General features: G+C 48.6%; 1 protein-coding gene across 2 annotated transcripts in view; it reads right to left on the minus strand.

Moving 5' to 3' along the window:
• Nucleotides 1-16,225, minus strand: part of ABL1 (ABL proto-oncogene 1, non-receptor tyrosine kinase) — a 134,721-nt gene that overhangs the window by 4,561 nt on the left and 113,935 nt on the right. For both annotated transcript variants that reach the window (XM_067742941.1, XM_067742942.1), the window contains exons 5-10: nucleotides 8,551-8,635; nucleotides 7,713-7,890; nucleotides 5,714-5,898; nucleotides 3,172-3,324; nucleotides 1,885-1,974; nucleotides 1,376-1,540 (exon numbers count right to left, since the gene is read on the minus strand). In XM_067742941.1, the coding sequence (XP_067599042.1) occupies nucleotides 1,376-1,540; nucleotides 1,885-1,974; nucleotides 3,172-3,324; nucleotides 5,714-5,898; nucleotides 7,713-7,890; nucleotides 8,551-8,635 (856 nt within the window). The remainder of the gene's footprint in view (nucleotides 1-1,375; nucleotides 1,541-1,884; nucleotides 1,975-3,171; nucleotides 3,325-5,713; nucleotides 5,899-7,712; nucleotides 7,891-8,550; nucleotides 8,636-16,225) is intronic.

Here is a 16,225-nt window from a genome sequence, read left to right on the forward strand (position 1 = left end):
CATCCAGCGGAAGAAGGTGAAGAAAGTGAAACTCTAATGAATTATGCACAGCTCTATTTCAGGGCTTAACAGCTAATTGACACTCCTGGCTCACCATGAGATTACGTCTCAAAATACCCATCAGATGAATACTGATGGGCATAAATGAACACAGTTGCTTATCAGTGGGCTTTTATAAGCTGCAAGTTTTCATAGCAGCCTCTCCTCCCCACACCGTTCCACGACCTGAAATCAGGGCCACTAACAGAAGGACGTGGGGTCCAGATTCTGGATAGTCTACATGCCATCAAAGCAGGGTGAGCTAGGTGAGCTAGACGGTCTGAGGGCGCGCCAAGAACGCACTCGAATTTAGGTTCATTTCTTATGTAAACCTTTCAAGTGTATACTTTTGCTATATTTTATAGTATACATGTCTGTGCAGTAGTACATACACATACCTATGTATAAGACCTGCACACTCAACTGTTTTTTTTTAACATCTTTATTGGGGTATAATTGCTTTACAATGGTGTGTTAGTTTCTGCTTTATAACGAAGTGAATCAGTTATACATACGTCCCCATCTCTCTTCCCTCTTGTGTCTCCCTCCCTCCCATCCTCAACTTTTTAAAATTAATATGGGTACATGATGAAAAAAATTGGGAATCATGGGGTCCACAGATTCCGGCTTTGTCCTGCCCCTTCCCATTCACCCAGCGTGTGGCCCATCAGAGCATCACCCAGATGCTGGGCCTGCCTCAGACACCTCCTTTCAGTTGGTCTGCTGTAGAACCGAGGCTTCTGTATCTTTTCTTTTTCTTTTTTTTTTTGTTGGGGGAACTGCTAAGTCAGAACAGTCTCGCTTAGAGTCAAGCCCGGCACGTGGGAAGCACTGGATCAGTGTTTGCTAATGTGACCCCCGATAGCACCTTTAGAGCCCTTTTTCACCACTCCCACCGCCCTCGCTAGTCTAGGGAAGAGCCCACGAGGGGACACCAGCTCTCCAGCTCTCCGCAGGTGTCTCCTGGCTCCGTGGGTGCCAGTGAGTGTCTCGTATCAGCGCTTTCACAACGAGCTGCTCTGCGTTTGGTTCAATATTTTATCATTGCTGTATCTGCCGCAAGAGCAAGCACAAATGCTGCGAATGATACACGAAAAGGTGGGTTTGTTCTCAGTAGGTTTCATAAGCACCACTGCCTATGCCAATGGCTCCTAAATGACGGGGCAGGGGCTTGCTGCAGGAAAAGGAGAACCTTCCTCTTTTCGAAGCTGGACCACTAACACGGGGTTTGCCTGTCTTTCTGCGCAGTTTCCACTCACTGCTTCCCATCTGCCTGCACTGGCCCTGAGGGCTGACTCCCCCAGGCCTCAGGCGGGTGCGGGTGGTGAGGACGTACCAGTCTCTCCTGGGCCCTTGGAGTGGGGCGTCTCGGGCACGTCGGGGGCGTCTTTGTGTTCGGCAGCTCTCCTGGAGGTTCTCGTCTTGGTGGGCAGCTCTGGGGCCTGCAGCAGAGTACCTGCAACCCCTCGCAGGCCTTTCTTCCCCAATTCCTTTTCCACTTCTAAGAACCACCAAAAAAATCAACAACAAAACCAGCAGTCATCAGTAACGACGTCATTTTGGTATGTTGGTTTTCTTTTTCTTTTTAAGACAAGAGTAGTCATCTATACACAGTTACAGAAAAGAGATACACATCCTGAGGAAACAGTACTTGAGTAGTTTTCAGAACCCTGGCTGCAAGAGACAGAGGGCCACCCCCCGCCCAGCCTTCTGGTCTCAGGTAAGCTGCTGGCCCATGCACTCTAGCAGGAAGTGGACTGAAGGACTGGGCTGGGTCCCACACGGCCGTCCCTCCCATCCCAACCTCTCTCCCCACTGCAGGCACCCTAAGGACCAGCACTTTACCATCTGATATGCTGGATTCCTGGAACATTGTTTCAAAGGCTTGGTGGATTTCAGCGAAGGAGGGCCGGTCAGAGGGGTTCCACTGCCAACCTGGACAGATGAGAACCAAGTCAGACTACCCATGAGGCCTTGCTAACAAGCAGGGGATGAGAAGTTCTCAAGGAAAAGTCTGGAAATTAAGGCAGCATTCCAATCCTGCTAACCATCTTTTGCTATGACAAGTTACAGTGACAAATGCCATTGTGCCCTGTTGCAGACATTAAGCATTTGGGAAGACTTCAGATACTGGCAGGAATATGGATTATAAAATCCCAGGGATACGCTGACAGCAACAACTACACTTACAAATATGTTCTTCCCAACCTGCCTCCAGCAAATGCAGAAAATCACTCAACCAAGTAGCCTGCTTCCTATCTCACCCTTACGTCATGGTTATCGAAGTCCGAATTCCTCATCAGTAAAGACGTGCTAATTAAAACAAGTTGAAAATGAGGATTAAGGACTGACTGATAAGCCCAGTGTAGGTGAGGACGTAGGGTCCCTCTCACATGTTTCTGGTGAGAATATAAATTCATATAAACTTTTGGGGAAAACAATTTGAGAAAATCTATCAAAACTTAAAATGCACATGGCTCTGAACCAACAGTCCAACCTCCGTAAGTACTAGCATAACGCACAGAGGTATGTATGTGTGAGGGCGCTGGTTCCTGCCTTGTTCATAACGGCAAAAGACAAACAAATGTCCATCAAAAGAGGACTGGATGAATGAATAAATCATGTAATAGATGCCAGGCAGCTACATAAGGAAAGACACGAGGCGAGAAAGTGGGAGAGAGAGCGAGAGAAAGAAAGAGCACAAGCTCTGAATTACGGACACGGAAAGACACGCCTCTTACACTGCTAAGTGCAAAAAAAAAAAAGTTGAAGGAATAAATTTTTATACATATATATAAAAAAACGAGTGGATAAAAGTCACCTGGAATATTTGCCTACTATACCAGAAATTTGTATTTATTAATAAGAAACCCAGGTTTGGTATCTCTCAATCTCATTTTTGCATTAAAAACAAAAAACACTCACACATAAAATACTATGGGTAAATAAAGGCATACTGAAAAAGTGAAAAAAAAAACAGGTAGCAAACTGTTACATTAGTTGCTTCTGAAGAAGGGGAATGAAGAGAGGAAATGGAATACTTCGATATTTTTTACTTTACATATATCCTCCTGCCCTGGGTATATGTAAAGTGCCCACAGAGACTTCTAGAACTGGCGGGGGAAGGCTCACATGCTCGCATGAGTTCGTAGACCTTCTCCGGGCAGCCTTCCGGGCGCTCCATGCGGTAGTCTTTCTCTAGGAGTTCATACACCTGGGACAAGTCAATTCCTGGGTAAGGTGACATGCCGTAGGTAGCAATTTCCCAAAGCAAGACTCCAAATGCTAAAAGAAAAAAGAAACAGCAGGATCGTTCGAGATGTGTAAGAGTTAACTACACTGCATTTAAAACTGGAGAACTGTGCAGCAGACATCAGGAGTTACACCCTCAGAAGCAGGTCAGACACTGACATTCTACCCGGCTCTTAATTACCAACAGCCCCGGATAGAACAGCTCAGAATGAGGCTTTCCGTTTACTCACTCCCACCGACTAAAACAGAAGGAGAGAAGAGGCCTGGGTTGCTCAGCCGCTCCAGGGTCTTTTAGGGAGCCTAGCCATCTTGTTGGGAGATGTGGTGGAAGGAACGCAGGACTGGAATTGAGGAGGCCATGACTACTCATGGCTCTGTGAGCAACTAGTCATGTGCCTAAGACAGGCCACCTCTCCTTTCTGGGCACATGAGATTATCTCTAAGGGCCCTTCCAACTCCAAAAATTTCATTAAAATCTTACAGAATCGTTGAAATTCCAGGTCCCATTTAGGAACCAGAACTCCTTGGAGAAACAGGTGATTCAGGTCTGGGGCAGAGAATGAACCTGGAATATTTTATCATTCCAGGTAGCAGAGATGCCATAGAAGGCTACAGGGTTTTGTCAAAAGGACCAGGAACCATTTGAAGTCCCCACTGGCCAAAGATGAGACAATCTGAACGTCAATTTAACAAACAACTGCAGTGGATTAATCAATAATATACTCAAATATATTAAAATCCAAGAGCTTATAATAATATCACAAAAGAAAAACAACAAAAACCTGGTCACCGTTGGAGGGTATTAAGAAACCAATTTGTTATTGTGGAAACCGGTAAATAATGGCAAGGAAGCAAACATTTATCCTATCTTTCCTGTATGAACTGTACCTCTACTATAGCCAAACAGTAGGGGAGAAGAAGTTTCTTCTTATAGAAGCATTGAGCTAATAATAAATGCATAAGGAATGAGAATTATCATTTGGCAACCCCTAATAAATCAGCGGATCTAGACAAAGAGAGAAAACTAAGAATTATGGGCCTACTGATGAAAATGTACACCCCTTCCTATGAAGTACTCTTACTAAAAGAAAAACAAGTCAAACCCGAATGTGATCAAGCTGTCTCGATCCCAATACCCATTATCTAGGGAGAGTGAAGACTGAAGAACATGATGGATCTCACCACAGGGGTACGGTGAGCAGAATCCAGAGTGTGGGAGACTTTAAAGGACAAATGACGGGATTTCTTCAACAAATAACTAGCAAGGGATGCAGAGGGATAAAGAAGGAATTTACACTGCAGAGGAGACCTAAGGGCCACTGTCAACTAATAGCACTGTGAGATTCCTATTTCCATCCCAATTTAAACATACTGTTTAAAAAAAAAAAAAGGGGGGGGGCTTCCCTGGTGGCGCAGCGGTTGAGAATCTGCCTGCCAATGCAGGGGACACGGGTTCGAGCCCTGGTCTGGGGAGATCCCACATGCCACGGAGCAACTAGGCCCGTGAGCCACAACTACTGAGCCTACGTGTCTGGAGCCTGTGCTCCCAACATGAGAGGCCGCGACAGTGAGAGGCCCGCGCACCGCGATGAAGAGTGGCCCCCGCTCACCGCAGCTAGAGAAAGCCCTTGCACAGAAACGAAGACCCAACACAGCCAAAAATAAATAAATTTAAAAAAAAAAGAAAAAAAGCATGACTTTCATGATTTCATTGGAAATTTGAACGCTGACTAGATATTTGATAATATTCAGAAATGAATCTCAACTTGTGGTTATACAAATAAAGTCATCTTTAAGAGACTTATATGAAATATTCATGGACAAGATATTATGCTGTCTGGGATCTGCTTTGAAATAACAAGGGTCGGGGGTGGTGGGCAGGTGTACAGGATGAGAGGCACCACGAGGCAATGACAGCAAAGCTGGGTGATGGGTGCCTGGGGCGCATTAGGTAACTGTGTCTTCTTTAGTGTATGCTTACAATTGGCATAATAAAAAGTTCTTTTCAAAAAAGTAAAAATAAAATACTGTCACACGAGGCTTCAGAGGGTAATATTCTACTTGAATCCCAAACCAAACTATACAGCATTCTCTCCACAGAGGAAGACTCTGGGTGCCTGCAGGGTGGGCCGGCTGCCCCTGCAAACCTAGGCAGCAAACTAAGAGTGAAGACATAAAGATGGTGAGTGGGGGAAAAAAAGCTAATCTGAATTATTTTGGAAGAAAAAAGCTCACTTTTACTTCCTTTTGGACAGAAAACAGGGGAGAAAAGACTTGAAAAAGAAGTAAGGAAGAGAATTAAGTAGTGAAAAAGAAATGAAAGAGCAAGAAAGAGGAAGTGAAAAAGCAAGGAGAGAAAGAAAAACAGGGAAACAGCCCCACCCTGCACGGGCGAGGGCGAAACCGGAGCAGCAGCCCTTACCCCAGACATCCGACTTGATGGAGAACTTGTTGTAGGCCAGGCTTTCGGGTGCCGTCCACTTGATCGGGAACTTGGCCCCGGCGTGGGCTGTGTAGGTGTCCCCTGTCATTAACCTGCTCAGGCCGAAATCAGCCACCTTCACCAAGTGGTTTTCCCCTACCAGGCAGTTTCGGGCAGCAAGATCTCTGGGAAAAGAAAAAGTTAATCTGTGAGAGTTTCCGGCTAGCTTTCCAGCTTCACAAGTCCACCACCGTTGTCTATAAAGGTGCAATAATGACAATGGGAAAATGGAATCCGGGCCCCCTGGGGAGCAGCGCCCGTCCCTCAGCACCCACCGCGCTCCCACGCGCAGAGGGTGGCACAGGGAGCAGCCTCCCCGGCCCCATGACCTGGAGCAAGTTAATCACCCTCAGATTCAGTTATGCCATAAAACGAAGGCGATAATGATGGCGCTTACTTCTTAGGGTGGCTGTGGGTGGTAGTGAATTAACAAGTAAAGCACTTCGAATGATGCCTGGAGAACAGTGTCATCTAAGCGTCTGTTCAGTTATTATTGCTCCGTGCCAGGCACGGGGCACAAACGCATAGGCCAGGCCTCGATCTCGAGAAACTTAAATCAGACTGAGCCTCGTTTGTCCTATTCAGACTTGATAGGACAAAATTTTAAAAAAGCCCACGACATCCTTTACCCAAATGTTATTTCCCACTGTCCTATTTCTTCCTGATGCTTATCCAAATGCATCCTATAAATTCTCCCCTGTGTAATCAGCTTCCTCTCGCCTCCTGACTCTCCCTGGGAAGTAGGAGTCTAATCTTTGGTTCACGGACATTAACCATGAAATCGCAAGGCAAACTGGAATGAGGGATGAGAAGACGCACCAGCTTAACGCGATGGCGGCATAAGATAGCCTGATCATCAGCGATCAGAGGGGAAGGAAATACAGGAGAGTTGGGCCTAATAGGATTTTGGTAAAGCACTTTAAGTTTGCTTGAACGAAGAGAGAACGAACCTAGCCGTGCAAGGCAAACCAGGAGGCAAGAAATCCCAGTCTGCAGCCTCAGAGGGTTCACTTTCTTGAGTGACAGGAGCATCTGAAGGAGGCTCTCGTGGAGCAGAGAAAATCCGTCTTACGAGGAACCGCCAGCACTTCACACATGCTACCCTCACTCCTCACTAGGAAGTCTCATGTACAGGTTTCATACTTGAGTTAATTGGGTAGGAAAGGTCACCACGGTGGCGGGGAGAACGTCTTGTGTAACAGACTCCGGCAAAGCCCATCAGGCTCTGTCCTGCAGAGGCCGTCACTTTGCTAGGACGCCATTTCCACCAGCAAAGAATGCAAAGACCAAGATAATTGTGGCACACTTGAAGGTCAAAACACTCCAGGCTTTAAAGCAGCAAAGACGCTTAATTCAGAACTACGTATACACAATTCTGACAGTAGTGGAAACGTCCCTGAACCAGATGACAGCAAGTTAAGCGGAGAATGAAATGATAATAATGAAGAGAAGGAAAACCACGCAGCACAGAAACAAAACCCACGCACGGCTGTTACTGAGCGCTTGTGTAAAAGCAATGCCAATGGCTCCCAGGAAGAGGTCATAACTGATGAACCCCGGCCCTGGAGGAGCAATGAGCGCTCTATTCCAGAGGGAGCCGTGATGATTAGAAGGGGCGCCTTTTATAAACTTCATTCAATATTCCTCTTAGCCCAAAATGGTTCCGAAGTGAAATATTCAATACTTCTCAGGCTGGGGATGAAGCGCTCTGGCGATCCAGGGGCCAGGCCGGGCTGAATTTAGTCCCGGATGCACGCCCGAAGCTGGCGGCGTCAGGAACCTGGCGTCTGCCTTTGCTCCAAGGTCTGATGAGCTGCCAGCACTGAAGAGAGAGGCTGAGCCAGAAGACCTCGCGGGTTGGGGCTTTGTGTCGAAGGATGCCCGCGCCCCACGCGCGCCCCGCAGGCCCGCGGCGGGGGCAGCTTGGCCGGGCTCCTACCTGTGGATGAAGTTCTTCTTCTCCAGGTACTCCATGGCCGACGAGATCTGAGTGGCCATGTAGAGCAGCACCACGGCGTTCACCTCTTGCCGGTTACACTCCCTCAGGTAATCCAGCAGGTTCCCATAGGTCATGAACTCAGTGATTATATAGAACGGGGGCTCCCGGGTGCAGACCCCTGCCAACAAGACAAGGCTTCAGTGTGCTGCCCTGCTCCCGACTGAACACATATCACAGGAGACGAGCCCTGAAGAACTAGGCTTCCGAAACGGATTCGGACTCTGCCCCTGCGTCCTGGGCCCAAGTTCTAAGATGGTTCCATGCACTGGTGGGTTGAGATTATGTTCCTGTGGGAGGGACGTGGCCCCACTCTTTCCTTCCTCTCAAGCCAATGAACTTCAACAGGAAGAGGCTGCCACTGAGTTCATAAACAAAGGCCGGGCCACATCAGACAAACTCAATCACTGTTAGTTTAACACCCACTGCCCACCCCCCCCACCCCCCCAACCCCGCAATCGGATATGTCTACGTACAGAATCACTTCCGAGAAGGAACTCTTGAAATTCTTAGGTTTCAGATGCCAATTTGCATTTGACTGCTTTGGGTATCAATTTAAAGTAATAACGTTCTCCCTCGCTCGCGTGGGCACACGGACGGACACACACACGCCTCCCTCCCACACAGGCCTCCTTTTACCAAGGGCTGGATGCTGGTGGGGGGCAGATGTACAAATCAGAAACCTCAATGCGGTGAGCCACCCACCTCTTCTCTAACAGCACCCGTGTCACCCCAGAGGGTTTAATTAAGAGGCCCTCTCTCCAGAGCTCCACGCACTCACCGAGTAACTGCACTAAATTGGGGTGCTTGATCTCTTTCATTACTGCGGCCTCTTTCAAGAACTCTTCCACCTCCATGGTATCCTCCTGCAGGAAATAAAGAAGTGATGACATTATCTCAGCAAGGAAAGTGCTGAAGTGGGGAAGTACGACCTGAATGGTTAATACAGACAGGAGCTTCCACGAACCATCATCCCGGTCCACCAGTCTCAACCACGACATCGCTCTGGACAGGTTCCAAGGTGGCCCGATCATCACCCCCAACAGCACAAAGAATTTTCCACTTCGGTGCTGAGCTTTGGAACTCTCACCCTGAGCACCACGTCAAGGCTGGCTGTATATGCTGGGGACTTGCCCTGGTGGCTCTATGCAGACTATACTTGTTTCCATCACCCGTGGAGTTTGTGGGGAGCAAGGGAGGTGTGTACAGGCAAATACCACCAACTTGGTGCCCCTTCCCTAAGGAACAGCTGGCTTCCAAGGCCTCCCAAAATGCTTAATATATAAAAAAAGAAAAATCACTTGAAGAATCCGAAATGTACTTGATTTAAGAGAAGAGACCTTGGGGCTTCCCTGGTGGCGCAGTGGTTGAGAGTCCGCCTGCCGATGCAGGGGACGCGGGTTCGTGTCCCGGTCTGGGAAGATCCCACATGCCACGGAGTGGGTGAGCCCGTGAGCCATGGCCGCTGAGCCTGCGCGCCCAGAGCCTGTGCTCCGCAGCGGGAGAGGCCACAACAGTGAGAGGCCCGTGTACCGCAAAAAAAAAAAAAAAAAAAAAAAAAAAGAGAAGAGACCTTGATGACACAAAAAGATGTATAGCACTACTGAAGAACGATGCCTCAAGATATGGCAGAAAGAGAGGATGTTCAACTTCTTAAGAATGCGGTCTCATGGGGCTCTCAATGAAGCAATCACCACTACCTGTCAGGTCAATTACTCACAGATTCTAAAGCAATCTTCACTAGCAGCTCCCCTAACAACGGCTTCACAAGTATCATCAGTACACATCACGTTTTAGGCAAGTTCACAGTATTTAAATGCCAAGGGGAGACAAAGATATCAGCAAATGCCCAGAGCAAAGGCGATAATGTTTCTGCATTTCCTCACGTATCAGTCTGGAGTGCTGTTGTCGGCTCTGTTTTCAGGAGCCTGGCTGTGGGTTTACGTCGGGTAAACCTCTTTTTGACTTAAAGAACCCGCTGTCCTCTCAACTGACCATCAGAGCAAGAAGCAGGTGGGTGATACGTGACACAGTCTGTTGCTATAAAAAACCAGCAAGGGAAGCAGGACCCCAGCCTCCACGTTTCAACATGGAGTCTGAGTGTGTCTGAAGAGCAGGCCTGCACGGGAGATGGGGAGAGAGCTACGTGGAAACCAGGTTCCCCAAGAGAAGCTTTATCAGCTGTACCTTAAGTGTGGAGCTGTATTTCCACCGCACCTGCCCCTTCGGGAAACAAAGCGCTAAAGTGTCCTACTCACTGCGGCTAGTCGGTTCCTACCTGGCACGTGGGGAAGGCCTCCAGAGGACGGGCCACCCTGTACTTAGTGCTGTCTTGCTTTGGTCAAGCGTGTTTACAAGCGAAGCGTGACCAGTGAGGAGATGTGTCAGCCCGCTATCACTTAGCTTAGGGCTCGACGGGACTGAAACTCAGACACAGTTTATTGCTCTTTAGCAATGGTGAGCTGCTCCTAATGTCAACTGAACATCTTGGGTAGTCTCTGTGTCAAGCTGCGCGGGCAGGAAAAGAACACATCGCTGCCGCCACCTCACTGGCTGTTTACTTCTTTGGAGACCTGCCTGCCCCTGAACATGCTCAGCAGACCACACCGTTTCTGGCGTTCAGTGCTCTGACCCACCAGGTGCCGCTGTCAACGGCTGGAGAGCCAAGTGCCTGCCGGAACTAGAGGATTCAATGCTGCTCATGGAAGGACCAGGGCCTTTAAGAACCTTGCTCAGCCAACAGTATGTTCAAAGAGTAGCTCTCAAATGAAGCTTTCTACATTTGAGGCACCACACAATGAGCCTCGCACAGTGAACTCGTTTCCGATATAACACTGCTCTTATAGCTACTGACTCTTCTCTACAAGAACCATGTTCTAGGTCTTGAGAGGCATGGACATGCAAAAGGAACACTATGGCTCTCAAAGGCATCCCTCTTCTGCCTTTCTCTCTTCAGTCACACACACACACACACACACACACACACACACACACGAACCGCACGCACATGATGTGTGGACAGTATAAATAATTCCCTGTTTTTTCTTTCAGGACAATCAGTGTGAACTTGTCTCCCCCTGCTGGAATCAGACCTGGTTCAATTTATAATTTAAACTACTAACAGCATCCTACATTTCTAGCTGTGTTAAACTGGAAATATCCCTGATGCTGTTCTCCCTGTTATATTCCTTTACTTTTATTTTTTAAATTTCCATCATCTTTTTGAAGAGGATTCTTCCACTTACTTAGTGAAACAGAAGTAATTCCATATGATTTGGGCAAAGGCAACGCTCTGAACAAAAGCTGTGAATTTCAGTCTGGTCTGTCAGGGGGGAGTTGGGTCAACTGCCCTCTCTTCATGAGGACTGACTGGCCTGGCCAGATGTGGACCAATGCTTTGGCTGGCACAGAGGTTAAGAGGATGATTGTGAGTTATACCGACCAAGCTCTGCTGCTGCGAAGCCATGGTAAGTTGCCTACATAATAGATAACAGATTACCTGCGAACTTGTTTTCTCATCTACCAAATGGAGAGAACAGCGGTATCTGCCTCACGCACAAAGAGTGCTGAGTGCAGTGCCCGGAACACGGTCAGCACCCACTCAGTGGGACTCACTTTTATTATTATTAACACAGTTGATCTCTACTCCTGAGAAGCAGACTAAACATATTGCTTGTATGGAAGACAGGCCGGTTCTTTAATTAACTCTGGCCTTTTGGTCTTTCTCAAAGACACATTCTTCCAGACTCAACATCTCACAGGTGTTTTCTAACCAGCTTCGCCCTTTTTGCTCACTGGCCTCATCCCCAAGAGTAGGAATTCTACAGCATAACAAAGAACACTACTTTTAAACACAGCTCAGCGCCCCGCTGCCGCAGCACAGCTTTTAGAGCTCTCCATGCCTCCTCTCAGCAGGGACCCCTGGCCGCAGTGCTGGGCTCGTGTCTAAGATAGATCAGTTTCCACATGTTTCCGGTTCTTACCCGATGCCAGGGGAGCAAGGTTACAAGCACAGCGAACTGCCACCCTGCACCTATCAGCTCGACCAGGGTCCACACACTGGAGAGATGGGGCAGTTTCCGAGCTAGACCGAGGGAGGCGGATGGTTCACAAACCAGGTGGGGGACTTGAAGCTCAAGTGAAAAGGCCACAGGAAACAATCTCACAGAGGAGCCCCCATGACTCTGGTTCCCCAGTACTGCGGCCGTATCCAGCTCCACGGCCAGAAGGGAAGCCGCTGCCCGAGCGACTGAGACATGGCAGTAGCCTCTCTCCCCAGCGCACACCCCCCGTCCCGCCGTGAAGTGAGAGCCACCGCGTGCGACGGCCCAGTGTTCATGCTGTCCAGGAGCCCTTATTTCCTGCGGGGGGAAAATAACAAACATAAAACCCAAACCAAAACATACTGTGTTGGTGAGGGTAGGGAAAACAGGCCCTTCCTCCACACCAGTGGTGGAGTGCAAACTGGTTCAAGCTCTTTGACCCAGCAGTTCTACTCTGAGCTGACCTAACAGGACACTCTCCCACGTGTGCCAACAAGGAGAATCCCTGTGCACTGCCTGTAACAGCAAAGTAGTGGAAAGAAGACAAACGTCTACTGAAGGCTGGTGAGATATTAAAATAGATCCATACAAAAACAAGGCCACCTTACACGTACCGTCAAGGAGTAACTGCCAAGACACATTAAGTAAACGACAGAGGGCACAGAGCAGCCGTGTCTACAGCACTGCCACACGGTTAAGAAAGATACGTGCGTGTGGACTGTTTCTGTAAAGACGCCAAAATCAAGGGTAGTTGAAACTATCTGTATATATTACCTATTGGAAAAACAGGTAAAGAATTGAGTACAGTGCTAAGTTTTAACTTTTTTCAGCAGCGTTAATTTCTGCTATTTTAGTAAATTTGTCAGCTAGCTTATGAGTCAATTTTAATAACACAATTAGATTAACAGTAGACCTATCCAAATTCTATTACGTGCACAACTGTTTCAAGAAAGAAAACTGACTTACAAACTTACTATACAGCTCATCTGAAACTTGGGGCTTCCTGTACTTGACAGTTCTCTTAGGCACATCCTGCCTTTAACAAAGAGAGTACGTGCCTACGACCTGCTGAATAGTGTCAAATTCAAACTAGCCGGTCCCCGTCAGGGCGCCTTTGTTGTAATGCCAGTTTCCCATCCACAGGGGTCAACCTAGTGCTCCCTTTTCTTCTCTTCGGGTCTTCCTTTTGCCCTGAAGGTATAGGGCCCAGTGGTGGATAAAAGTAGGGCTTCGCTCCCCCTGCTGGTTAAGGAGAGTCTGGTCCTGACCGCTGAGGGTCCGCAGTGCCAAACACCAAGGACAAGGAGGTCCTGCACAAAGAGGGGCTCAGTGAGAAACGGCTGAACAAACAAAAGCTTGGGCTAGAACTGCAAGGGCTTCCCAAGTAGTCCTCAAGAGAGGCAGATCGCAGCTGCAGCCTGTGAGGGGAGTGAACGGGGGTGGGCGGGAAGGTGACTTTTAAAATGCGTAACTGTGGTTTATGCTTATTTTTCATGCTATGTGAGAAATCAGAACCAGAGGAACAATTTAAAAAAAGACCTGGGCTTTGGAGCGGGATGCCTGGGTTCAAATCCTGGCTCTGTCACTGCTGCCATGGAACTAACGCTAGGTCGGTTACTGAACCTCTCTCTGCTTCAGTTTTCTCAGCCTTAAATGGTGGTAACATCAGTAGCCTTCTCTTAAGGTGGCTGGAAGGATTAAATGAGATGCTCTACGTAAAGCCTAAAGCACTCAGACTCCGGCACGCAGTAAGAATCAATAAATGTTAGCCATCACTGCTACCTGGAACCCACTCAAACCCTCAATGTCTGTAGTGGAGACGAACGCCCCAAATGTTGATACTAATCTTATTTGCCAAGTGGGAAACATACTGTACAGATGTTTTTTGTGCAGCGTGGGGTGGAAGGAGGGATAATTTATTTAGCAGTTGCTCAGTACCTTATTTTGGGTTAATATACCTCTAGAAAATGACACAGTCCCTTGGGACTTCCCTGGTGGCACACTGGTTAAGAATCCACCTGCCAATGCAGGGGACACGGGTTCGAGCCCTGGTCCGGGAAGATCCCACATGCTGTGGAGCAACTAAGCCCGTGCGCCACAACTACTGAGCCTGCGCTCTAGAGTCCGCGAGTCACAACTAGTGAGCCCGTGCTCCACAGCAAGAGAAGCCACCACAATGAGAAGCCCGCGCACCACAACAAAGAGTAGCCCCCGCTTGCTGCAACTAGAGAAAGCCTGAGCGCAGCAATGAAGACCCAACACAGACAAAAATAAATTAAAAAAAAAAAAAAGAACCACGTTCACAAGTTAAAAAAAAAAAGAAAGAAAATGACACATTCCCTTTTCCCTAATTAGCTACCACTTGGAGTGACTATTCACAGAAATCGATGCTACTATATTCTGTAATTTTTTTAATGAACTATGGGATCACAAGTTAATAAGGCTCTTAGGAAAAATAATTAAACGTATAATAAAAAGCTTAATAACACATCGTTAGAGAAGTATGTTCTAGAAGGCACCCACTTCCAGATAATTCTGATGTATTGGTATAAAAAAAAACCCACCGCCGAGCTCCACGGGGTCCCTCCTCTAGAATCATCTTATTCAGTTATTTGGAAAATAACGGCACAGCATCAGCTACCAGACTCCGGACGCACAGGCTCAGCGGCCGTGGCTCATGGGCGCAGCCACTCCGCAGCATGTGGGATCCTCCCGGACCGGGACACGAACCCGTGTCCCCTACATCGGCAGGTGGACTCTCAACCACTGCGCCACCAGGGGAGCCCTCTACCTCTTTTTAAAGTTTTCCAACAAGCCTTTCCTGGACTGCTATCTACTGTATTTTGTACTTTTACTCTTGTTTTGTTTCTGCAAACCCTGGCAAACGTGTGGGTAGCGCCTGCGCCTTTAACAGTTCTGCAAGCTGGTCAAGGCCCAGTTTCCCTGGGCCTGGTCTTCGGCCGAGTGCCGCCCTGGGACACTGGAGCGCACGCCTCCCCGTGCCCTGGCCTGGGCTCTGGGAAGTGGGGCAATGGCTGTTCAGCTCATTCGAGGGCTCGCCAACATAGGCGTCCCCGAGAACAGCGAATCCGACCACCTTATTCCCGTGCGTCAAACCCTTCAACACGCCCCACTGCCTCCGGGACAGCGTCCCAGCTCCTCAGCCGGGTTCAAGGCCTCTGTGACTCGGCGAGCCCTCTCTGCCCTCTACTTTCCTTTCCTGGCCCCGTTCCCTTGGCCAACTCCTGCTTGCCCCGCTCACAACTCCCGTTCTGCTTCCTCCCTGCTGAGCAGAGCTCACCCGTCCTTCCTCTCGTCCCCATGTGGTGCCACAGCTCTGAGCTCGTGCCTCTAACACAGCCCTTGTCACACCACACCGCAATTATGGTCATACTTGCCTGTTTCTCCTACTAACTAGACTACTACCAACCAGATGATTCTAACCACCTAGACTAGCCTGAGGTGAAGAACTCTGTCCAATTTGTTTCCAAAATCCCAGTGTTAAGCTCAGGGTCTGGCAAATAAAAGTGAGGAGCTTGATAAATGCTTATTAAGTTAAAGAAAATCCTATCTGGAAAATATCCAGGGGTCCTCGAAATACCCAGGCCACCACCATTCCCCACCCCCCTCCCCAAGCGTCAGTCCTGCCCCAAGGACCAAGCTAGCTAAGGGGACACAGTCAACATGAAGGGCAGGAAGCCACCTTTGGTTTCTGGGACTAAAGAATGCAATCTTTTCTCTAAAATGTCACTTCCTATCAACCAGAAATCACAATTTCCATTTTATGGTGCCTTTGAGTGAGGGCCGCAGGGAAATGACCGAGGCCCGGAAAGGTGGGCTCTCTGGCTGCGTGCACCTGACCGACCTTCAAGGAGCACGCACACACTCAGGTTCATTTTTCCCAGTGGTGGGTGTTTCAGTCCTGCTTCTTTGTTAACGGCTGCAAAACGGGGCTCCCTCTCTCAATTTCTGTGCACAGGTCAACATAATGGGAGTTCATTTAAAGCAAGCGAAAGCCACACAGGGCAACACTAGGGGACACTCTCACCACAGCTAACAACACGGCTCACAGTTTGAAGGAGGCGAGGCCTGCAAACCGAACTTCCTTCCCTTGGCGCGCCAACAGCCGCTAGAGACTACAAACGCCAGGCGTCAGCTGAGAGTGGAAGCCGCGGTGATCGACAGCGGGCAGGCAGCATCCGAGGCCCTGCGAAGCTCCCATGTCTCCTTGGTGCCTTCCTAGAGGAGGCAGCCCACGCCTGTGCTTCCAGAAGTTTGGACATACGATTTGGGGAATGGGAACGTGCTAGAAACACCCAATGCACCTGCCTCTCAAATCCACCAACAAAAATCCACAGAAGAGTCAAAAGCATTTTGGTTCCATCTCCTACAACTCAGAGACCCGCCCCCCCC

Source organism: Pseudorca crassidens, chromosome 7 (genome assembly GCF_039906515.1).
Source record: "Pseudorca crassidens isolate mPseCra1 chromosome 7, mPseCra1.hap1, whole genome shotgun sequence".
Classification (NCBI taxonomy): Eukaryota; Metazoa; Chordata; class Mammalia; order Artiodactyla; family Delphinidae; genus Pseudorca; species Pseudorca crassidens.